General features: G+C 39.7%; 2 protein-coding genes across 10 annotated transcripts in view; one reads left to right on the top strand and one right to left on the bottom strand.

Moving 5' to 3' along the window:
* Window positions 1–5,278: 5,278 nt before the first annotated feature.
* LOC132479876 (HIG1 domain family member 1A, mitochondrial-like) lies at window positions 5,279–5,618 on the bottom strand. Its single transcript, XM_060083545.1, has one exon. It carries the CDS (start codon window positions 5,614–5,616, stop codon window positions 5,305–5,307), a length of 312 nt encoding a protein of 103 aa, XP_059939528.1. The 5' UTR covers window positions 5,617–5,618; the 3' UTR covers window positions 5,279–5,304.
* Window positions 5,619–13,280: 7,662 nt separating this feature from the next.
* The window catches only part of TUT4 (terminal uridylyl transferase 4), a 143,983-nt gene continuing 132,106 nt past the window's right edge, over window positions 13,281–25,157 (top strand). For all 9 annotated transcript variants that reach the window (XM_060089810.1, XM_060089804.1, XM_060089803.1 and 6 more), the window contains exon 1: window positions 13,281–13,430. The gene's annotated coding sequence lies outside the window, so the exon portion shown is untranslated. The remainder of the gene's footprint in view (window positions 13,431–25,157) is intronic.

The raw sequence follows: 25,157 nt of genomic DNA, 5'->3' as shown, positions 1-25,157 counted from the left end.
GGTCTATTGTTATTGTTATTTTCTTCGTTAGGTTTTTCTAAATTTTCCAGATTTTCTGCAAAGGGCATGTAATTCTATTATAATCAGAAAAAATAAAAATTTGTTTTAAAAGTTTAAGAAAACAGAGGACTAAATATTTACAAACATAAGTCATTTAGTCAAAAATAATTTTACAAAAGATTTAGAAGTTGTAAAAAAATGTTAAAGGAAATAAAGCAAAATTGTTAAAAAGAATAAAATGAAACTTATATTTAAAAATATTAATTTAAAATTTGTTTATTAAAAATAAAACTTAAAATGCAAGTGGTTATGAAAACTATATAACAACATGAGAAATGAATATGATTTAAGGTTAAAAGAAAATAAGACAAAATCATTAAGATTACAACTATCCAGTCCAACACTGGACTGTAGTAAGCAACTACATTCAGCTCACAATATGCAGTAGGCACCCAGTAAAAGGGACTTCTGCATACATACTGCCCTCCTACAGCGGCTAGCACTTGAACTTTTCCACCCTTTGCACTCTTGCCCTTTGCCTCCTCATTTTAGACGCATATTTCTGACTTGGTTTTCTTTTAGATTCTGCCTTGCTCCTGCCAAAATATGTTCAGAGACTACTTTTAGTTATGCTTCTCCATATCTGACCTAGTCCTTGGTACTCTGCTATCAGCATAGGCCAGCTACCTTATCTTGAAGAGTGAAATGTTTTTTTTAAAAAAGAAGAAAGACTAGTAGGAAGTCCAGTATACCAAAATGCTAATAGTACTGTAGTAGGATTATCTATAGTTTATGCCACTTTTCTTTAGGTTTGAGATTTTTGCAATGTGGTTATGTTAGGTTTATTATTTAAAGTTTGAATTAAAGTCACTTGCCAAGTACTTTCACAGGTAATTATTGAATTCCCCTCCCTTTCATGATTTCCAAGGATGGATATAAAATTGATAAACCTTTAGCTAAGAAGATACTGGGTCTGAGATCCTAGCTGGGTCAGAGAAACTCTTCTTCACCTTTTTTCTCTCCAAAGCAGATTCTGCACAGCCAAAACAGAGATATGGGATTATCTAAAATTTTAGATACTCTTCAACAGCTGTAGGAACAAGTCCAAACTCTTTAATATGGCTCCCCAAACCCTTCACAATCTATTGCCATTCTACTTCCCCAACTTTTATATCCCAGTAATCTGCTAACCTTCTTCTTTCTTCCTTACCCTATGCTACATCAGACTACTTGCCATTCCTTAAACACATATTAACTTTTTTCACTTTTTTAAATTGATATATAAGATTCATATAGCAAGAAGCACAAAACTTAAGTGCACAACTCAATGGTTGTTCACAGATGTATACATGTGTGACCACCACCCAGATCAAGCCCTAGAAAATTTCTAATACTCTAAAATACTCCCCTGTACCACTTTCTAGTCTGTATCTACATCCCCACCCAGAGATTACAACTATTCTGTCTTCCATCAACAAAAATTAATTTTCTGTTTTTGAATTTAAAAAAATGGAAACACACCATATACATTCCTTAAAACACACAGTATATCTTAATGTTTCCTCTGAGAATAGGAATGTTAACTATCTGTCATGTGCTAGTGTTCTCCCATTCAGCATCCATGGCAGACATTACTAATTCATCATTCTTTCTTATTGCTCCTAGATTGAGTTTTAGGCTCCTTTACTAAACTGCATACCAGCAGTCACTACTGGTTGTTCAGAGTTGGCGCTAGTGAAACCTCCCTGGATAAGAATAACCTCTTCTACATGAGAACTTTTATCTCTGCCACTCACAACACAGTTAATAAGTCATTTAACTCTCGTTATCCTATCACTGTAACATCTCTCTGATCTGTCCCTTTTTTCTATTCCTACTGCTTCTGCTTATTTCAAGCTTTCATAATCCCTAACCTGATTTTCTACAATATCCCCTTAGTGTTTTCCCTGCCTTCAGTTTGGCTCCTCTATTCTTATCTACCCACTGCTAATTAATTTTTTAACATTGAAATATGACTATGTCATTCTCCTGGTTGAAACCCTTTAAGGACTACCTTTCAGGTTAAGGCCAGGTGCTTAGCATGGTATTGTAGGCCTCATGATCTGGCCCTGCCCATCTGTCCAGTATCTCCTGTACCCTGCCCTCCAGTATGCCAGCTTCTTGCAGATTCCTGAAACATGTCCTGCCCTTTGCCTTCTCTACATCTTGAATGCTCCTCCTCTCCTTTAGATGGCTGTTTCACTCACCCTTCAAGGCTATTTCAAGAATATTTATTATCCAAACTTTTGTTGATCATTCTTTCCTAACAAAAGATTATTCTCTCCCAGACATAATTAGTTATCCCTTATTTGTGTTCTCATACATAACCTTATTATGGCAAGTATCATGTTCTATCAGTACCTGTTTACATTTCTGAGAGCCCCTTGAGGGAAAAGAGCTTTGCAGCTCCAGAACTCATCAGAGTGCATGTCATTTTTTTTAAACAATTTTTTAAAGCTCTGGTAAAATACACATAACATAAAATGTACTCTTTAACCATTTTTAAGTGTACAGTTCAGTAGCATTAAATACATTCATATTGTTGTGCAACCATCACCACCATTCATCTCCAGAACTTTTTTCATCTTGCAAAATTGAAACGCTATACTTATTAAATAGTAATTCCTCATTCTCCCCTCTCCCCAGCCCCTGGCAACCACCATTCTACTTTCTGTCTATGATTTTGTCTATTCTAAGTACGTTATGTAAGTAGAATCACACAGTATTTGTCTTTTTGTGACTGGCTTATTTCATTTAGCACAGTGTCATTAAGGTTCATCCATGTTGTGGCATATGTAGAATTTCCTTTTTAAAAAAAAAAATTGGAGTATAATTTAAAAGTACAATATTGGAGTACAATATTGTGTTAGTTTCTGCTGTACAATGAAGTGAATCAGCTATATGTATACATATATCCCCTCCCTCTTGGACCTCCTCTCCCCCCTCCCACCATCCCACCCACCTAGGTCATCATAGAGCACCGAGCTGAACTTCCTGTGCTTTATAGCATGTTCCCACTAGCTATATATTTTATGCATGGTAGTGTATATATGACAATCCTAATCTCCCAATTTGTCCCACCCTTCCCTTCCCCCCATGTCCACATGTACGTTCTCTACGTCTATGCCTCTATTCTTGCCCTGCAAATAGGTTCATCTGTACCATTTTTGTAGATTCCACATATACGCCTTAATATATGATATTTGTTTTTCTCTTTCTGGCTTACTTCACTCTGTATGACAGACTCTAGGTCCATTCAAATCTCTACAAATGACCCAATTTCATTCCTTTTTATGGCTGAGTAACATTCCATTGTATATATGTACCACATCTTCTTTATCCATTCATCTGTCAATGGACATTTAGGTTGTTTCCATGTCCTGCCTATTGTAAATAGTGCTGCAGTGAACATTGGGGTACATGACTCTTTGAATTATGGTTTTCTCAGGGTATATGCCTAGTAGTAGGATGGCTGGGTCATATGGTAGTTCTATTGTTAGTTTTTTTTTTTTTGTGGTACGCAGGCCTCTCACTGTTGTGGCCTCTCCCGTTGCGGAGCACAGGCTCCAGACGCGCAGGCTCAGCGGCCATGGCTCACGGGCTCAGCTGCTCTGCAGCAAGTGGGATCTTCCCGGCACGGGGCACGGACCCGTGTCCCGTGCATTGGCAGGCGGACTCTCAACCACTGCATCACCAGGGAAGCCCTATTTTTAGTTTTTTAAGGAACCTCCATACTGTTCTCCACAGTTGGTGTATCAATTTACATTCCCACCAACAGTGTAAGAGGGTTCCCTTTTCTCCACACCCTCTCCAGCATTTATTGTTTCTAGATTTTTTTTTTTTAAAGAAGATGTTGGGGGTAGGAGTTTATTAATGTTATTTTTATTTATTTTTGCTGTATTGGGTCTTCGTTTCTGTGCCAGGGCTATCTCTAGTTGTGGCAAGCGGGGGCCACTCTTCATCGCGGTGCACGGGCCTCTCACCATCGTGGCCTCTCTTGTTGCGGAGCACAGGCTCCAGATGCGCAGGCTCAGTAGTTGTGGCTCACGGGCCTAGTTGCTCTGCGGCATGTGGGATCCTCCCAGACCAGGGCTCGAACCCATGTCCCCTGCATTAGCAGGCAGATTCTCTACCACTGTGCCACCAGGGAAGCCCTGTTTGTAGATTTTTTTGAGGATGGCCATTCTGACTGGTGTGAGGTGATACCTCATTGTAGTTGTGATTTGTATTTCTCTAATAATTAGTGATGCCGAGCATCTTTTCATGTGCCCCTTGACCATCTGTATGTCTTCTTTTTTTTTGTGTGTGTGTGTTCACTTACTTTAATAACACTACATTTACCATGTTATCACCATGGAATGTAAATTCAGGTTAGACAAGAGAATTTCACAAGTACAACAAAGCATTCTGTAGTATACCAAAGTTTGTATAATGTCTGACCAAACCAGCTTACTCATAAATCACTTCCATTACAGGCAAGTTATTTAGTTTAACATTTATGATTCTTTCAGAGAAAATAAACAGACTGCACACATTTAAAGAGTATTTTTCATTTACCTTTGCATTAACACTTAAAATACACACTTCTATTTCAAAATTCCATTTAAAAATTATTCTAATATAACAGCAGCAAACTATAATTCTGCAATTACAAAACAGCTAAATGGGGATCTACAGTTACGTTATTCTCATGTTTACAACTATGATTCTGAAACAGATACTACTTCAAAGCAGCTGTTACCAGGTCTTTAGGTTTGGTTTAAAAACACACACATAGTTGCTGGGAGGTTTATAATGTTGTATTCCGTACACTGTTCTGAAAGAGTTCTTAAAGAGCCAACCAGACCTTAAAAACAGTACTCAGTCCACAAGGCAGTCAGAAAGAGTTAAATTACCCGGGGTAAATAGGATTCCTACATTACATCAAAAGTATATGATATTCTGCAGCAACTGGGAGCATTTTCAGGTTTGGCATGTTGTCCTCTTTACAACGAATTTTATCATAATAGTTTAAGAAGGTGGACACTGTACCACTATCAAGTGCATTTAAAAGTGACATGTTTTTGTGCTAATCTGACTCCCCTGAATGACCTAGCTAGTGAACTAGTCACTAGGCAAATCAAGGCTGCAAGAAAGGAAGCCAATATTCAAATTACCATGTTATTGTCTGACCCACAGAATTTATTTTCAACATAAACATATAACTTCAATATGAGATGTCTAACTAAGGCAAGCACCACCAAGACCAAGACAGCATCTCCTCTTCTAAGGTTTAGGTTTTGCCCGGAATTCTTGATACATGGAATAGCCCATATCAAGAGTCATTGCTCCCACAACAAAGCCTTGGGCTGCCACGCACATGTGGATCAGGTGAACAGACATTTTAGTATTGCCCCTGCTCTTCAATTTATATAATCCATATACAACGATTGCTGCAAAACCTGCCATTCCAATGGGGACAAATGGTGCCTCTCTAGCTTTATGGATAAGTTTAGATCCCTGATCTTCATCATATGAAGAAAGAGAAACATCTGTGTCACTTGACATAGTGATTGAAGAATCTTCAGGCAATGGCATGACGTCGCAGGCTCCTACTGGCTTCTCTGTATGTCTTCTTTGGTGAAATGTCTATTTAGGTCTCCTGCCCATTTTTGGATTGGGTTGTTTTTTTGATATTGAGCTGCGTGAGCTGTTTGTATATTTTGGATATTAATCCTTTGTCTGTTGCTTAGTTTGCAAATATTTTCTTTCATTCTGAGGGTTGTCTTTTCATCTCGTTTATGGTTTCCTTTATTGTACAAAGGCTTTTAAGTTTAATTAGGTCCCATTTGTTTATTTTTGTTTTTATTTTCATTACTCTAGGAGGTGGGTCAAAAAAGATCTTGCTGTGGTTTATGTCAAAGAGTGTTTTTCCTATGTTTTCCTCTAAGAGTTTTATAGTGTCTGGTCTTACATTTAGGTCTTTAATCCATTTTGAGTTTATTTTTGTATATGGTGTTAGGAAATGTTCTAATTTCATTCTTTTACATGTGGCTATCCAGTTTTCCCAGCACCACTTATTGAAGAGGCAGTCTTTTCTCCATTGTATGTTCTTGCCTCCTTTGTCATAAATTAGGTGATCATATGTGTGTGGGTTTATCTCTGGGCTTTCTATCCTGTACCATTAATCTATATTTCTGTTTTTGTGCCAGTACCATACTGCTTTGATTACTGTAGCTTTGTAGTATAGTTTGAAGTCAGGGAGGTTGATTCCTCCAGCTCCGTTTTTCTTTCTCAAGATTACTTTGGCTATTTGGGGTTGTTGGTGTTTCCATACAAACTGTAAAATTTTTTGTTCTAATTCTGTGAAGAATGCCATTGGTAATTTGATAGGGATTGCATTAAATCTGTAGATTGCTTTGCATAGCATAGTCATTGTCTCAATATTGATTCTTCCAATCCAAGAACATGGTATATTTCTCCATCTGTTTATGTCATCTTTGATTTCTTTCATCAGTGTTTTATAGTTTTCTGAGTATTTGTCTTTTCCTCTTTAGGTAGGTTTATTCCTAGGTATGCATTTCCTTTCTTTTTAAAGCTGAGTAATATTCCATTACATGTATATACCACATTTGCTTATCCATTCATCTGTCAATGAATACTTGGATTGCTTTCACTTTTTAGCTATTGTGAATAATGCTGCTATGAATATGGGTGTAAAATACCTCTTTGGTACCCAGTTTTCAAGTCTTTGGAGTATATGCCCAGAAGTGTAATTGCTGAATTATATGATAATTCTTTTTTTTGTTTGTTTTAAAAGAAGGAGTGTGTGTTTCTAGAATTTTTTTTTTTTTGGTTGTGCTGGTCTTAGTTGCGGAAGGTGGGCTCCTTAGTTGCAACTTGCCAGCTCCATAGTTGCGGCATGCATGTGGGATCTAGTTCCCTGACCAGGGATTGAACCTGGGCTCCCTGAATTGGGAGCGTGGAGTCTTTTTTATTTTTTAATTAATTAATTTATTTTTGGCTGCATTGGGTCCTCGTTGCTGCATGTGGGCTTTCTTTAGCTGTGGCGAGCGGGGGCTACTCTTTGTTGTGGAGCTCAGGCTTCTCATTGCAGTGGCTTCTCTTGTTGTGGAGCATGGGCTATAGGCATGCAGGCTTCAGTAGCTTTGGCACATGGGCTCAGTAGTTGTGGCTCACGGGCTCTAGAGCGCAGCCTCAGCCTCAGTAGTTGTGGAACATGGGCTTAGTTGCTCCATGGCATGTGAGATCTTCCCAGACCAGCGCTTGAACCCATGTCTCCTGCATTGGCAGGTGGAGTCTTAACCACTGCACTACCAGGGAAGTTCCTATATGGTAATTCTATTTTTAATTTTTTGAGGAACCACTATACTGTTTTCCACAGCAGCTGTATCTTTTTACATTCCAACCAGCAGTGCACAGGGTTCTAATTTCTCTACGTACTCACCAACACTTGTTATTTTCTAGTTTTTTTTGTTTTTTGTTTTATGATAGTAGCCATCCTAATGCGTGTGAGATACAATGGTATCTCATTATAGGTTTGATTTGCGTTTCCCTAATGATTGGAAATGTTGAACATCTTTTCATGTGCATACTGGTCATTTGTATACCTTCTTCAGAAAAATGTGTATTCAGGTCCTTTGCCCGTTTTTGAATCAGCTTGTTTGTTTTTTTGTTGTTGAGTTTTAGTTCTCTCTATATTGTAGATATTAATTCCTTATCAGATATATGATTTGCAAATATTTTCTCCCATTCTGTGGGTTGCCTTTTTACTCTGTTGATCCTCTCTTTTGTGCACAAAAATTTAATTTTCTTGAAGTCCAATTTGTCCATATTTTGTTTGTTGCCTGTGCCTTTGGTGTCATATCCAAGGAGTCATTGCCAAATCCAACGTTGTAAAGTTTTTGCCCTATATTTTTATCTAACAGTTTTATTATTTTAGGTGTTACACTTAGGTCTCAGATCCATTTTGAGTTAATTTTTTCATATGGTGTTAGGTAAGGGTCCAACTTCATTCTTTTGCAGTGTGACTATCCATGCACCATTTTCCCAGTCAAAAAGACTTTTTCCCATTGAATGGTATCAGCACGATTATCAAAAATCATTTGACCATATATGTGAAGATTTACTTCTGGACAGAATGCATGACATTTTATAGGATACAAAGATGAATCAGAGTGCAGACTGTCCTAACACACTAGAATGGGTCATAAGGAGATTGTTAGAATGGAGTTGGATCTTATTTTTGTTTTGGAGAAAAAGGGGGAAGAAGATTTGATTTAGAGAAAGTAAAACAGATGACTTAAAGGGAGTTCATGTCAGAATTAAAGACCTTTAGACTCTTTTCCTGCCCTAGTTCATCTAGTTCACATCCTTGTTTTTATATATGAAGAAAAAGAGACATGGTGTTACTCTTGAGGTAAGAATTACCAAAAAACAGACATTATAGTAGAAAGATTTCAGCTCAGTAAAGGAAGAACTTCTAACATCTAGCATAGATAAATGTGGGAAGAAATGAGCTCTCTATTAAGTACAAATATTCAAACAGAAATTGTGTTACCGAATTAGATTCGAGGCCCCCCTCTTGGGGCCCTAGCTGAACTGAAGATCCCCTGGCTCAATCAGGGAGCTCTTTCTCACTCAGCTTCACACTGCCAATAATGAAACTGAGTTTGGTACAAGCAAGACAGGCTTTTATTCAATGGCCAGAGAATGGAGAAGGGGAGCTCATGCTCTAAAAGCACCTCTCTCCAAAGGGAGAGGAGTAAGGGAATTTTAAGCAAACAGGTCAACAGAGTTCTAGGAAAGGAGCAGAGATTTTCATGGGCAGCCAGGGCATGCACAGTCTTTCATGTTCCTTTTCATGCACCAACTGTCCCTAGCAGAGTACAAATACCCACTTTGGGTGGAGATCTTAGCATCGTAATGAAGTGAAGGTAACTTTCAGATACCTCCAGGTTTCATCTGGGCAGGAACATTCCTGTGATCAAGTCAGAGCTGGTTAGGAGCAGTTGACCATTGTATATCTCTCAAAGCACGTATCTCTTAAAGTACAGCTGCAAAGCATCTCTGCCAATACCAGGAGGTATTTTGAAACAAACACAGAGATAAATCAGGGCAAGTGTATTTCAGCTCTCAGGGGTTGGTATGGAAACACAGAGATAAATCAAGGCAAGGAAAGCAGTGACCTTTAGCCTACTTTGCCCACCATTTTGGATCTAGTCTTTTCAGTCTGGTTTTATTGTGGTCCTTTGTGGCATCCTGTTGATAAAATACAACTAGCTTGTATGGTTAAAAAATAACAATAAAAATAAAAATAAAAATAAAAGTAACAAAACAAAAAACCAACAGTTTCTGTGCCTGGGGCCTGGGCTGCATAGCATGTAAGTTTTGCTGTAGAAAGCAGGTCTGATCATCTCTCTGCCTTGCTTGCAAATGTTCTGTGACATTAACTTCAGGAAAAAGGCCACTTTTTGAAATGGCATACATGGCCTTTATAATGTGGTCCTAGGCTACAATTATAGCATCATTTCCTGGCCTGTATCTATGTTCTTGATATATCCAACTATATGAACTCTAATGTCTTTTCTAACTCTCAGATCTTATTCACATTAAAGAAGAAGCCTCCTTGAAAAATAAAAAACAGACCTTTTTTTTTTTTTTTTTGCGGTACGCGGGCCTTTCACTGTTGTGGCCTCTCCCGTTGCGGAGCACAGGCTCCGGACGCGCAGGCTCAGCGGCCATGGCTCACGGGCCCAGACGCTCCGCGGCAAGTGGGATCTTCCCGGCACGGGGCACAGACCCGTGTCCCATGCATCGGCAGGCGGACTCTCAACCACTGCGCCACCAGGGAAGCCCGCATGCATGCTATTTTTAAGAATCACAATAATTTTAAACTTTGAACTTATCATCTGCTTTACAGACAACTTAGAGTGTCAACAAGCAATTTCTAGGTACTTTCTGAGCATCAGAATTGTTCTGGGTGCTGGGAATACACAGGTGAAGAAGACATGTTTAGGACCACATTATGGGACTCTTTTTGACTGGAGCTCATCATCAGCCAGGGTCTGTAAAAGGTCACCAACCACTGAAGTCTCTCTCCTTGAAGAAATCAGGTATATAGAAAAAAAAGGAGCCTCAGAAAGAAAACTTTAGCAGATCTGATCATATCTCTCCCTTACTTATGAATGTTCAGTAACTCCCCATTAACTACAGGATAAAACCTGTTTTTTTGAATAACATACATGGACCTTTCTGATTTGTTCCCTTTATGATTTACCAGTAGATCTTGGTTTCAGCGGACTTAACTCTAAGGTACCTTTCTTGTTCTGATTTAATTTACTCACCAAATCACCTTTTCATCCAATATGATGATTTTTGGATTGGGTTTTCCTATCACCGAGGAAGAGAATAGAATATGAATACTGATCCATTGGGCAATTATATTCCTCATTACATATGATGAAATAAGATTTTTGGTGTAAGTAATTTTCACCTGAGTTTGGGTGAAATTGAGCTCCCTGAACTTCTGAACTGGTAGGCTAAATTTGGAGACTTAACCACAATCATGAGGTCTTCCTTGCAAGTATCAGATATAAGTCCTTAGTATATATATACAGAGCAGTATCAGATACAAGTCCTTAGTGTATTTATACAGAGCCGTCAGATATTTACCATTCAATTTCTCATTAAGCTGTTGGTGATTCAATGGAAAGAACACAGAACTGGTATTCTAGGCCTGCCTGTGACTTACTGTATGACCCTGGCCACTAATTAAGTCTCTTATACCCTAAGTTCCCTCATTTTTCCCATAGAAATACTTGCTCTATACGTGTTCTGTTGTGATGATAAGCAAGAGTATAGTTGCCAAAATTTTCCATTCAAGGAGTATGTAGGCATTATAAGGAATACAAATGCTAAGTATTTGCACTCAAGTTGATAATTTATTGGAGTCAGACTCATAAAAGTAATGTGTAGGGATTCAGAGAATGGAGGAATCACATTCAGTGATGTGTGCGGGGGTGGTGATCAAGATGATTTAATAAAGGAGGTAGGAGTTGAGCTGGATCTTGAGGAATAGGAAAGGTGGTAGAAGAGAGTTAGCTGGAAGGGATAAGAGCAGAGAGGCACTGGGATTCTCAGTCTGGCCCCAGCCTTTGTTTTCAGACTCATTATCTTCTGCACACTCCAGACAAAATGATGTTCTCCGAATCACAGACTTGTGTCCGGCACGTAGTAGGCAAACCTCCAAGGTTCAGCTTCTACCTCTTCCGTTAAACCCTCACCCAAGTGGAATTTATCATGCTCTCCTCTGCATCTTAATGTCTCTACAGGCGTTAAATTTGGGACCTGCTACTTTCCCTACATCCTCTCTGTCAAGTAGGTATTCTGCCGTTGAAAACTTACAGATAAACTCAGAGGGTGTATTTGGCCAAAGTCAAACAACTGATAAGTGCTGAAGCCAGGTAGAGCTCTTTTGACTTGAAATCCACTACTGTATGCCCTACACTGGAGCGCCCTGGCATGAAACAGGTGGAGTAAAATGTATTGATACTTAATTCTCAGAGCTCTAATTTTCTCATTTATAAATGGGAGCAGTAGCACGGACCTCATGGGATTGTTTTAATTTTTTTTTGGCCACACCGCTTTTGGGATCCCAGTTCCCTGACCAGGGATGGAACCCGAGCCCCCTGCAGTGGAAGTGCGGAGCTCTAACCACTGGACCAACAGGGAATTCCCTGTTATAAGAATTAAATGGTAAAATATGTGAACTCCCTAGCTCAATGACTAGCATTTAGTGGTCCCTTCTCACCAAGCTTCAGATTCATGTAGGTATAAATACACAAATAAGAAATATCCAGTTCTGGGCTGCAAAGAAAACGGATTCTGCAGAGAGGCCTTCTGTAAACTTTTACAGGCCCCAGCCTCTGAGTCACGTCATGAGAAATTTTATAAGGCAGCATCTTGTAAAGACTTTAGATTTTGCATTTTCCCTCACGTCCAACCTATCATATCCTTTTCCTGCCTTAGCATGTGTCAAATGCAAGGACTGTAGTTGTGTGACTTGTCCAGCTTTGAGGTTAGAGGGTGGTTGAATAATCTCCAAGGCTGGGATCCTAAAAAAAATTAACCAAACCATTCTTTCCGATCGGGACTTTTAATTACTACGTGGAGGAACCTACATTAAAAGCAAGAGGGGCAGAAGGCTCATGGATGGTAGTTGATTCCAAACCCACGTGAACCTAAATAAATGATTTCTTAAATCTTTTACCGGGGTAGAGGGTGGGATACTCTTGTGATTTCTCTCGAGCTCCTTAACTCCAGAATTGGCTGCATTTTAAAAGAAAAGGATTCCAGCTTCGGTGGGCTGGTGGCAAAGTGAATAGGCGGGGAATGGTGGGGCGACCCGGGAGGATTCCTCTGTCTACCTACTCGCTGGTGTTCAGAAGCCCGCTCTAGCCGCCAAGGGTCCGCGGAGGCGCGGGCCGGGTCAGTTCCGTAAGCCAGGCTCTCAGAGGTGCACGTCCAAGGCCAGGGCTTCCTTCCCCTGGGGGACGGCTTTCGGGCCCTATTCCTGCTTGGGGGCCTCCGTAGGGAGGTCCACAGACAAGGAAGCAGACCTGAGCGGCGCGGCAGTGCCCGCGACCCCGGCCTCCTCAAGCACGTCAGCGTCCTCGCGCCGCTCCCCGGGGGGCCCAGCGGGGGAGATGGACTTCGCGACCCTCGCTCGGTGGCCCCGCCCCTCCCCGCGAGCCCGTGGTGACTTCAACCTTCCCCCAACGCTAGAGGGCCCCGCCTCCTCCCCGCGGGCTAAAGAGTGTCCTCGCGCGCTCGCCCCTTCCCTCAGCGTGAGTGTGAGCGCGCTGTCCTCTCACCTCGGCGTTGTTTCCCTCCTCCCCATTGTTTCCCGTCTCTACCACAAGGCCACGAACGTAGCCCCTCCCCCAAGGGTGTTTACTACCCCCCACCCCAGTTTAACCAGTGCCCAGGGGACCCCAGAACGGAGGGAGGGGGCACCCCCAAACTCTTCCCCCTGCGCCTCTTTTCCGGGGTCTCCTGTGCATCTATTCCCTACCCCCGCCCGGGTCAGGACTCCATTCGGGGATCCGTCCCTCTCTCCCCTCCCCCTCTCCCCCGGCTCCCCTTCTCCCTCGGCCCCCTCCCCTCAGCGGGTCCTCCTCTTTCTCTCCCCCTCTCTCCTCCCCCTCCCCATCCCTTCCCCCCCACAATGCAGTTCGCGGCGCGGCGGACATGGCGGTGGAACCCTGAGCTCGTCGTGTCTTGGCCTCCAGCGGCGGCGGCAGTGACGGCGGCAGCGGGAGGCGGAGGCGGAGCGGGAGCCACTGAGATGAGGAGGCGCCGTGCGCGCCTGTAGCTCGCGGGCCTCGCAGGTACGGAGGTTCCGGCCGCGGCGCAGCACCCGGCGCCCAAAGGGGTGTGCTCGGCGCAGGCCGGGCGGCCCCCTCTTCGCCCTCAGGTGCCGCGGCTCGCAGGTGTCGCGGGCCCGGCCCGAGCCCGTGTCAGCCGCCCTCTTGGGGCCTGACACTTCTTTCTTTGCCGGAATGCGCTTCGGGTGTCCCAGGGGAAGGCAGAGATAAGGGAGGTAGGGGCGGCGGCCTGGGCTTCCTGAGGAGGGCATCGGGGAGCTTTGGGGCCGAACTCCACAGCGAGGCTGGGGCGCTCGGCCCCCGAGCTGAAACCTGTAGACCCGGGCAGCGGATTTTGAGTTAACGGGATAGGAGTGAACATTTTCTGGGGTCCAGTATGATTCCTTGTCATGTGTGCCTTTTCTTTCACCCCTGCTTAGATATAGACGTACGTATATAACATGTAAATACACAAACACGCATATAATACATTAAACATTTTTTTCCGGGCTCGCCCTTGTCGGGATGAGAGAACGTAGAGATGTCTGTGAGGATATCGCTTCTTGCTCGCCCGCCTTCTCTCTCCCCCGCCCCCCGGTCGAATGGTGGTAATGAACGCTTTTGACGTGGGAAACTGAGATTCGTATTTGTAAACAGACAGCACTCGCCGAGTGTGTTGTACGCCTCCGCGAGAGAGGTTTCAGGTCCTTTTGGTATACGGATTGCAAAAGAATGAGATATCTAGACCTGAAAGAAAGATATCATCGGGATTTCAAGTCGTACCTGAATGTGGTGAATTACTGTTATTTTAACAACGTTGATTAAATACTTTCTTTTTAGAAGATTATCAAATTTTTAATCATGAATTTTGTACCTTCCGCGAGATCTTAGTTTCGGTATACCATGTTTCTTCGTTTCGATATATTTTTCATACAAAAGTAGTTCCTTACACATTTGACATTCTACTCCCTTTTGTGATTTCTTTAGTGTCCAGAAGTGCAATTCGAATTGTGTATTGTTGGCATGCATTTAATAATTAGCTGGAGCGGATCAGGTTACCTTTTGTTTCCAAAGATCGCCCCCCCATCCAGTCTTGTAGTAGCGAAATGTGTAACACTTGGTGAAACGGAACATATCCTTTTTCTGTTTTTAAAATAATGAGAGCTATTAGCTAATAAAATTGGATAATTGCAACTGGTTATGATAATTTAGAGAGAATGCCGTATCAAGGTGGTGAATTGTAGGATGGTTTTTTTAAAAAGTTTTTTTTGTTGTTACTATCAGTCAGCGTGTTCTGTATATGAGTAAAATGTACGCTGAAATTTTTTTTAGGCTCAGAACGCTTGTATGTCTCCTTAGAAATTGCTGCACTACATTGCATCCTAGTACTGATTAGTCACAACTTATAAAGTTTGAAATATTGATTCATTTAGAAAACTGTGCTTAAGATAATTAATGAATTCACTAGTGTCTAGTGTATTATGATCCTTTTATAAACAAATTTTAAAGAGTGCTTCTTAAAAACCGTATACTTTGGGGAAGATAAGAATTTTAAGTTGTTTTATGCTTTAAAAAGATGATATTTAATACAAACAAAATAGTTACTTTTTCAAAAAGAGCTATTTTAGATAAATTTTCCTGCTGGTTGTAATTTTTCATTTGACTTCTGTGGAAAATGAAAAAATAAAGCTTCCTTGAAATAATACAGAAGCGGAAGTGAAAGTTATTGACACTTAATGTTTTAAGTCTAGCAAATATCTAAATACAAAAAGGAAATTAAAGTCTTTTCATTGCCCTAGGTCAAGTTGTTAGTAATACAGATAAACTAACAAGATGTTATGATGCACATAAGTTTAGTTCAATATTGTAAATCCTAAATCATATCTAGAATTACATATATTTTTAGTTAATGTAGCTGGAACAGTATAGTGTCTGCATTATAATTTCAGACCTTTTAAAATAAAAATTTTTATTTGTAATTATAAATGTATGATTAATGAAAAGCTGTTTAAAGAGAATTTTTATTAGTTCTCAGAGTAGAGTCATTTTAGTAAGAGTAATTGGATGATTCTCTTTGACCTCGAAGTTAACCTTGACATGCACAATAAGCAGGATTAATTATGTTGTGTTCTTCATATAATGTCAAATCAGGATCTTTGGGTAGACAAAGGTGTATGAATTTTATTTCTGCAGAAAGTTTCTGGTTTCAGAGAAACTATAAATACGACTTACCTGTAAATGCTGATGCCAGTAAATTTTGTTTACCCTTAAAAAAAAAAAGACCATTTTGATATAACAAATTCAGTGAGATGTGTTACTTCCTAACATAAACTACAAATGCTTGAATTCAGTTGATTGTTACTGCAGATAGAAATATGTTCTAAAAAAGAAGAGTTCTAGAAAGACAAATAGGCAAGGGGAGTAAAGCAGGATATATAGACTTTTTTCTTCTTAGAGGAATTAAGATTAATTACACTGAACTAAGTAAATTAGAATTTTTTTACACTAAACTAAGTTTTACCTGTTTTGTTTCAGGCATTGTGCTAGACATGTTTATGTATTTTTTTCACTTGTTCAGTGTAACAACCCTATGAAACCTGTTTTATAAATGAGGAATCTCTGACTCAGGTTAATTTGCAAAAGATCATAGAGTTAGAAAGATTGAAAGCAGCTCTGTGTGTTCTTCCTATTATATATGTCATGTTGCTTCTCAGATGTATCAAGTGTTCTCCCAATTTTTTGGGAGAAACTGCCTAAGGTTGCTTGTTCGTTAATCATTTATTTCTTCAAACATTTGCATTTGTACTTTATGCTAGACATTGCTAGGTTTTAGAGATATAAAATTATTGAAGACAACCTCTTGCTTCAGGGAACTCAGTCATATAATATGTACAGATAAATTGCAACACACTAGATTATGGGAGTTCGGAGGGAAGATGCCGGCTCTTGAGGGATGAGTAGGAGTTTTCCAGGTGGAGAAGGGGATAGACTGGAGGCCATTCCAAAGTAAAGGAATAATATGTGTGAAGGTGGTAAGTTGTAATAGGGCTTGGTGTTTAGGGGAGAGTGAGAAATTCAGTGTGGTATGAATTGAGGAGTTAATGGATAGAGTGGTGAGAGAAAGAAATGGTTTGAAGTACCTGGCAGATTGTGAAGATTATTGTGTATGTTAAATGAAGAACTTCGGATTTTTATCGTGTAAAGTGAGATCACCAAGTGGGATAGTGGTTGAGCTGTAATTAAAATTATGTTTTTTGATTCCTATTTTAGTATTTCTTTCTCCTTGGCTTCTCCATCAATAGATTTACCCTTGTTTTCATTGGATAGTCAAGCCATCTTTTGTATGCTGCTCTCTTCTCCTCTCTCTAGTTGCTGTATTCCAGACTGGTTCTTTGAGGATCCTGTGATCCAAGTCTTATTGTCTAAGAATGTTTAATTTCTTAGAGGAGTCTTTTGAGGTAAAAATAACTCTGGGAGAAATCACCTTGTTATGGTTACACAGGAAGTGTTTTCACTCCTTGGCTTGGGTTAGTTGACTGCTTTCTAGTTTACCACTGGAAAGCAATAACATAGGGCATTGGGGAATGTGGGCTGGAAAGCAGAGGCAGGATTCATACAAGCTCGGTGTTCATCAGTAAAGATGAGCAGAGTCCTACTGATCTTTATACAAAGCAATCTGTATTTTCAAAAATTAGGTATTTTGTAAGACACAATAATCTGGTCATTTTTAATGGGTATTTGATTTACAATGATAATAGGTAACTTACTTCATAGTTACTATGTTTTAATTTATTGCTAAAGATCTTAGAAGTATTTATCGGCCCTCGCAACAACTCCTTTTATATTATCAGTATTTATAGGTGAGGAAAGTAGCTGCAGAAAAACTAAATACCTTGGATAAGATCTCAGAGCTAGTTTGCTGCTGAGCCAGGATTTGAACTCACGGTGTATGAGTCTAGAGTTAGAGCTCTTAACCACTATACTATGTTGCACCTCAAGCTTAGGTTGTCAAATTTTAGTATGCAGAGGATGTTAAATTCAGTCTAGTTGCATAGGTTGTCAAAAAATGTTTTGTTAAGAACATAAAGTATGAATTAAGATGATAACGAAATCTGATTGCATTTTGTCAGTCTCAGCTGTACACTGTAGTTTAAATAATTTAATTAACATTAAAATTGATTGGTCATTAACTATAAATAGCTCAGCTTGTGCTGAGGGTTAGTTTAGGTCAGCGATATTCAAACTATGTTTGGGGACCTTTTGGGGGTCTCTGAGTCGTAACTGTTTTCATAATAATATTAAGAAGGTATTTACCTTTTCCCCTTTCATTTTCTCATCTGGAATGTAGAGTGATAGATGTATGTGAAAACATTATTACTTTGATGGTACTGGAATGTGTAATAGTGTGTTCTTTTTTTCTTTTTCTTTGAGAGATAATTTACAGTACTATAAAACTCACCTATTTAAAGCATGCAGTTCAGGGACTTCCCTGGCAGTCTGGCGGTTAATACTCTGCGCTTCCAATGCAGAGGACACGGGTTTGATCCCTGGTTGGGGAACTAAGATCCCATATGCTGCGTTGCGTGACCAAAAAAAAAAAAAAAAAGCATGCAGTTCAGTGTATATTCGTAAGGTTATGTAACCATCACTACTGTTTAATTCCAGAATATTTTCATCTTACCAAAAGAAACCCTGTGCCCATTAGCAATCACCCCGCATCCCCCCCACCTCAAGCTTTTGGCAGCCACTAAACTGCTTTCTGTCTCATTCTGTCTTTGGAATTGCCTATTCTGGATATTTCATGTGAATAGAGTCATATAACATGTGGCTTTTTGTGCCTGGCTTCTTTCACTAAGCATAATGTTTTCAAGGTTCGTCCATAATACATCATGTATTAGCACTTCATTCCTTTTTATGGCTGAATAATACTACATTCTGTGGAATGTATTCTATAGAGATACCACATTTTGTTTATCCATTCATCATTTGATAGACATTTGGGTTATTTCCACTTTTTGGCTATTATGAATAATGTTTCTTTGAACATTCATGTAAAAGTTTTTGTGAGGATGTATGTTTTCATTTCTCTTGGATATATACCCAGGAGTGGAATTGCTGAGTGTTTTGATACATTTATGTTTAACTTTATGGAGGAACTGCCAAACTGTTTTCCTGAGAGGCTGCACCATCTTATATTTTCGCTAGTAATGTACGAGGCTTCTAATTTCTCCACATCCTCACCAACACTTGTTATTGTCCATCTTTTAAATTATTGCCATCCTAGCTAGTGAAGTGGTATCTCATTGTGGTTTTGATTTGCAGTTCCCTAATGACTAATGATGTTAAGCATCTCTTCATGGGTCTGTTGGCTCTTTGTATATCTTATTTGGAGAAATGTCTATTTAAATCCTTTGTTCATTAAAAAAAATCGGATTATTTTTATTGTTGAATTGTAAGAATTCTTTATATATTCTGTATACTAGACCCTTATCAGATAAATGATATGCATTTTGTGGGTTGTCTTTTCATTTTCTTTTTTTAAATTTAAAAAATTTGGCAAAATATATATATAACATAAAATTTACCATGTTAACCATTTTTAAGTGTATATTCACAGTGTTGTGCAACCATCACCACCATCCATGTCCAGAACTTTTTCCTTTTTCCCAAACTAACACTCTGTGCCCTTAAGCAATAACTCCTCATTCCCTCCTCCCCTCAGCCCCTATCAACCATCATTCTACTTTCTGTTTCTATGAATTTGACTACTGTATGTAATTAGAGTCATATAATATTTGTTCTTTTGTGACTTACTTCATTTAGCACAGTGTCTTCAAGGTTCTTCTGTGTTATAGCATGTGTCGGAATTTGCTTCCTTATTAAGGCTGAATAACGTTTTGTTGTATTTATATACCATATTTTTGTTTATCCGTTCATCCGTTGATAGACACTTTGGTTGCTTCTGCCTTTTGGCTATTGTGAATACTGCTGCTGTGGATGTGGGTGCACAAATATCTGTTTGAGTCCCTGCTTTCTGTTCTTTGGAAATGTACCCAGAAGTGGAATTGCTGGATCATGTGGTAAATCTATGTTTAGTTTTTGAGGAACTGCCATTTAATTCTTTTCATTTTCTTGAGTATGTTTTTTAAGCACCCAAGTTTTAGATTTTGATAAAGTCCTATTTATCTACTTCTTCTTGCGCTTTGGGAGTCATATCTAAGAAATATAAGCCAAAATTATAAAGATCTACACCTGTGTTTTTTTCTAACAGTTTTACAGTTTTAGCTTTTACATTTAGGTCTTTGATCCATTTTTAGTTTATTTTAATTTTTTAATTTTTTATTTTTTTGCGGTACATGGGCCTCTCACCGTTGCGGCCTCTCCTGCTGCAGAGCACAGGCTCTGGACATGCAGGCCCAGTGGCCATGGCCCACGGGCCCAGCTGCTCCGCGGCACGTGGTATCCCTCCAGACCGGGGCACGAACCCGTGTCCCCTGCACCGGCAGGTGGACCCTCAACCACTGAGCCACCAGGGAAGCCCCATTTTTGGTTAATTTTTGAATGTGGTGTGAGGCAGAGGTCCAACTTCATTCTTTTGCATGTGGCTATCCAGTTATCCTAGCACCATTTATTGAACAAGACTGTTCTTTCCCTTGTTGAATGATCTTGGTGTCATTGTTGAAAATCAATTGACCATAAATGTCTCTGTTTCTGGCTTCTCAATTGATTCTGGATTCTCCATTGATTTGTATGTCTGTCCTTATGCCAGTAACACCCAGTCTTTTTTCTTTTTTTTCCCTTTTATTTATTTATTTATTTATTTTTGGCTGCGTTGGGTCTTTGTTGCTGTGCCTGGGCTTTCTCTATTTGTGGCGAGTGGGGGCTCCTCTTCCTTGTGGTACGTGGGCTTCTCGTTGCGGTGGCATCTCTTGTTGGGGAGCACAGGCTTTAGGCGTGAGGGCTTCAGTAGTTGCGGCACACGGGCTCAGTAGTTGTGGCTTACTGGCTGTAGAGTGCAGGCTTAGCAGTTGTGGCACATGGGCTTATTTGCTCCGCGGCATGTGGGATCTTCCCGGACCAGGGCTCGAACCCGTGTCCCCTGCATTGGCAGGAGGATTCTTAACCACTGCACCGCCAGGGAAGTCCCATCACCCAGTCTTGATTACTATAGCTTTGTAGAAACTTTTGAAATTGGGAAATTGAAGTTGAAGTTGTGAGTTCTCCAACTTAACTTTTCCTTTTCAAGATTATTTTGACTGTTCTGAGTCCCTTGCATTTCCGTGTGCATTTTAGGATCCACTTGTCAATTTTTGAAGAAAATCTTGTACTTCTTTTGTTATTACTTTGATGGTATTGGAATGTGTAATAGTGTACTCTTTCTTTTTCTTTGAGATATAATTTACAGTACCAATTGTAAATGGAATTGTTTTCTTTTTCTTTCTTTCTTTTTTTTTTTGCAGTACGCAGGCCTTTCACTGTTGTGGCCTCTCCCGTTGTGGAGCACAGGCTCTGGACGCGCAGGCTCAGCGGCCATGGCTCACAGGCCCAGCCGCTCCACGGCATGTGGGATCTTCCCAGACCGGGGCACGAACCCGTGTCCCCTGCATCGGCAGGCGGACTCTCAACCACTGCGCCACCAGGGAAGACCCTACAATTGATTTTTGTATATTGATATTGGATAGTAATCTTGCTGGACTAATTTATTAGCTCTAACAGGTTTTTTGAGGATTCCTTAGGATTTTGTATATATGGGATCATGTCATCTGCAAATATAGGTAGTTTTACTTCTTCTTTTCCAGTCTGGATGCTTTTTATTTCTTTTTCTTGCCTAATTGCCCTGGCTGGTACAGTGCCAAAGAGAAGTGAAGACAACGGAATTCCCTGGAGGTCCAGTGGTTAGGACTCGGTGCTTTCACTTCTGCGGCCCGCGTTCAATCCCTGGTCAGGGAACTAAGATCCTGCAAGCTACGCGGCCAAAATGAATAAATAAATAAATAGATAAATGTTAAAAAAAAAAGTGAAGACAGCATATCCTTGTTTCTGTTCTTAAGGGAGAAAACATTTAGTCTTTCACCATTAAGTATGAAGTCACATGTAGGTTTTTTGTCAGATTGAGGAAAGTTTCTTTTGATTCCTAATTTGTTGAGTGTTCTTATTGTAAAAGGGCGTTAGATTTTATCAAATGCTTTTTTTGTGTCACTTGAGCTGACTGTGTGGTTTTTGTCCTTTATTTTATTAATATGGTGTATTACATTGATTGATTTTCATATTGAACCAACCTTGCATTCCTGGTATAGAATACACTTGATCCTGGTGTATAACTTTTTGTTGCTGGATTTGGTTTGCTAGTATTTTTTTGAGGATTTTGCATCTGTATTCTTAAGACACATTGGTGTATATTTTTATCATAACGTCTCTGTCTGGTTTTGGTATTAAGGCAATACTGGCCTCATATAATGAGTTAATAGTGTATTCTTGTATTTGAAAATTTTCTCAGTTTTAATATCTAATGATGTAAGTGTCAATAGCTATAACTCACAAAAACAAAAGTTCTTGGGATTCTTGGTAATTTTTAGGAGTATAAATGCATCCTGAGGTCAGAAAGTTTGAGAACTGCTGGTTTAGGCTAAGGACATACCTTAGTGCCTAAGCATTGAACCAAAAAATATGTCTCTTCTTTCTTGTCATAAACCAATCCCATTTGTGTCATTTTAGGCAAGTCATACACTCAGCATGCCTCATTAATATATAAAGTGGAAATACTGCAAGACTGTTAACTTTACAGATGTGAAAAGATAAATGAATGGGCATGTTAGGCATATATTAGCTGATACTGTATCTTCAAAACAAACCTGTTTTTAAAAAATTTTTAAATTTTATTTAGTTTTTTTATACAGCAGGTTCTTATTAGTTATACATTCTTTGCATATTAGAGTATATATGTCAATCCCAGTCTCCCAATTCATCACACCACCATCCCCCACCACCACTTTCCCCGCTTGGTGTCCATACATTTGTTCTCTACATCTGTGTCTCTATTTCTGCCCTGCAAACTGGTTCACCTGTACCATTTTTCTAGGTTCCACATATATACATTAATGTACGATATTTGTTTTCCTTTTTCTGACTTATTCTGTATGACAGTCTCTAGATCCATCCACGTCTCCACAAATGATCCAATTTCATTACTTTTTATGGCTGAGTAGTATTCCATTGTGTATATGTACCACATTTTCTTTATCCATTCATCTGTCGATGGGCATTTAGGTTGCTTCTGTGACCTGGCTGTTGTAAATAGTGCTGCAATGAACATTGGGGTGCACGTGTCTTTTTGAATTATGCTTTTCTCTGGGTATATGCCCAGTAGTGGGATTGCTGGGTCATATGGTAATTCCATTTTTAGTTTTTTAAGGAACCTCCATACTGTTCTCCATAGTGGCTGTATCAGTTTACATTCCCACCAACAGTGCAAGAGGGTTCCCTTTTCTCCACACCCTCTCCGGCATTTGTTGTTTGTAGATTTTCTGATGCTGCCCATTCTAACTGGTGTGAGGTGATACCTCATTGTAGTTGTGATTTGCATTTTTCTAATAATTAGTGATGTTGAGCAGCTTTTCATGTGCTTCTTGGCCATCTGTATGTGTTCTTTGGAGAAATGTCTATTTAAACAAATCTTTTTTTTTTTTTTTGTGGTACGCGGGCCTCTCACTGTTGTGGCCTGTCCCGTTGCGGAGCACAGGCTCCGGACGCGCAGGCTCAGCGGCCATGGCTCACGGGCCCAGCCGCTCCATGGCATGTGGGATCTTCCCGGATTGGGGCATGAACCCGTGTCCCCTGCATTGGCAGGCGGACTCTCAACCACTGCGCCACCAGGGAAGCCCAAACAAATCTTTTTTTAAAACTGAAAAATTTGTAAGGGCTCCAGGGCTTTTTGTAGGAACTTATGGTATTGTTATGAGACAGTGTCTTGAATTCTGTCATACAGGTAAAAAGTTGTTAGTTTGTGTTTGGAACTTGTATTTAAGCTTTCTGTGATAGTACCAGTTTTAAACCAGTGATTTTCATTATATGAGAGGTACATCTCCTTAGGAAGGTGTTTCATAATCACTTTGGAAGGTCTTTTAAACCACTCACAGCTAGTCTCTCCCACCCCCCATTCTTGTGTTCCTCTTTATTTCTGTTGGCTGTGTATTCTGTTTCTCAGATGGGTTAGAAAAATGATTGAGAACCATTATTCTGAATCCTCTAAGGGGGTTTGTAGCTTGTTCCCTTCACACCTCCTTCCTCAAAGCCAGAAAACCAGACCCATGTTTTTCTATATAGTGTCTGTCTATTCTTCTATTCTCCTCTAAAATTCTTCTTTTAAGACTGGTGCCCTACTGCCAAGGGCGGAAAGCGGCAGGGGCGTGGTGGTGGTGGTGTGATGAATTGGGCGATTGGGATTGACATGTATACACTGACGTGTATAAAATTGATGACTAATGGAACCTACTGTATAAAAAAAAATAAAATTCAAAAATTCAAAAAAAAAAAAAAAAAAGACTGGTGCCCTACTGGCTGTTTCTTACCTGACTTTGTTATTTCAATCTAGGAACCTCTATGTCACTCCCTTATGTTCACTGATACTTTGGTATAATTCTTGATATCATATCAGGCAGTTGGAAGCATAATACTGAAGGTTACCTAACATCTTAACTTTATTTTTCCTTAATTTCTGTATTCCAGTGGTATTCAACTCTACTTTCCTTGACACACCTACTCATATGGTTCAAAAATGGTTCTACTTCTGACCAAAATCTCCTTAATATCTGTATGTGCATCTTTCTCATTTCTTTAGTTTTTTCATCTATCCCTAATCTCTTTGAATATAACCTCTTTTGGGCTTTATCCTTCCCCCTCACCAGTACCATTACTGTTGTGTTCGCTTACCCTATTGAAATATTCATTCTGTCAATCCCCTACCCAGTATGAATTTAAATATCTGTAAATTGTATAAACTAGTAGACTGGTGTGTTATATATGTAGTTAGGTCTTTAACACAGCTGGGCAGTATTTTAGTCAGATTTCTTTCCTGTTTCTCACATTTAGTGTTGTTTTACCCTGGCCTTAAGCCCTCTACTGCCCTCTGCCTTTTTCAGTCAGTGTTGGCTTTCTGTTTCATAGAACAATGTTATAAAACTTGTGTTCCTCACAGTCCTTTGAGATACTGATAGGTGGTCCTGGTAAAAAATGTTTCTTTAGTCAAGTAAATGTGGGAAATGTTGCAAATTAGATCTCGCTCTTAGAGATTTACAGTGCTTATTAGGATATTGAAGCATCTTCTGGGAAGAAACCCATTTAACTTTAACACAACTTTTCCCTCTCCGCAATCCCACTAAAATTGCTTGTATTAAGGCCCTAAATAACCTTTTAATACTTTTTACTATTATTGATAAGTATTCTTGTTTACTTCAGTGACATCTCCTTTTCCTCTCTTCTCTGTCTTCCTGTTCTGCAGAAGTTAATCTGAAGCAGAAATTGTGCTACTCTTCTGCTTGTCATCTATGGCTTCTCTTTGCTAAAGTCTAACCTTGAGTTGGTGTGCAAATATGTGTACCAATTTACATTCCCAGTTCATCTCCTGTATTCATCATGCATGCTATTTTACATCCTAAAAAACTTGTCAGAGTTTTAGAAATATATTTTGTCTACTACATACAAATCTTGCCTTACTCCTTCTCTTAAGTGAGAAATTCTTTCTCAGCTCAATAT

This window comes from Mesoplodon densirostris, chromosome 2 (genome assembly GCF_025265405.1).
Source record: "Mesoplodon densirostris isolate mMesDen1 chromosome 2, mMesDen1 primary haplotype, whole genome shotgun sequence".
Classification (NCBI taxonomy): domain Eukaryota; kingdom Metazoa; phylum Chordata; class Mammalia; order Artiodactyla; family Ziphiidae; genus Mesoplodon; species Mesoplodon densirostris.
This window is presented reverse-complemented; position numbering and strand designations above follow the sequence as displayed.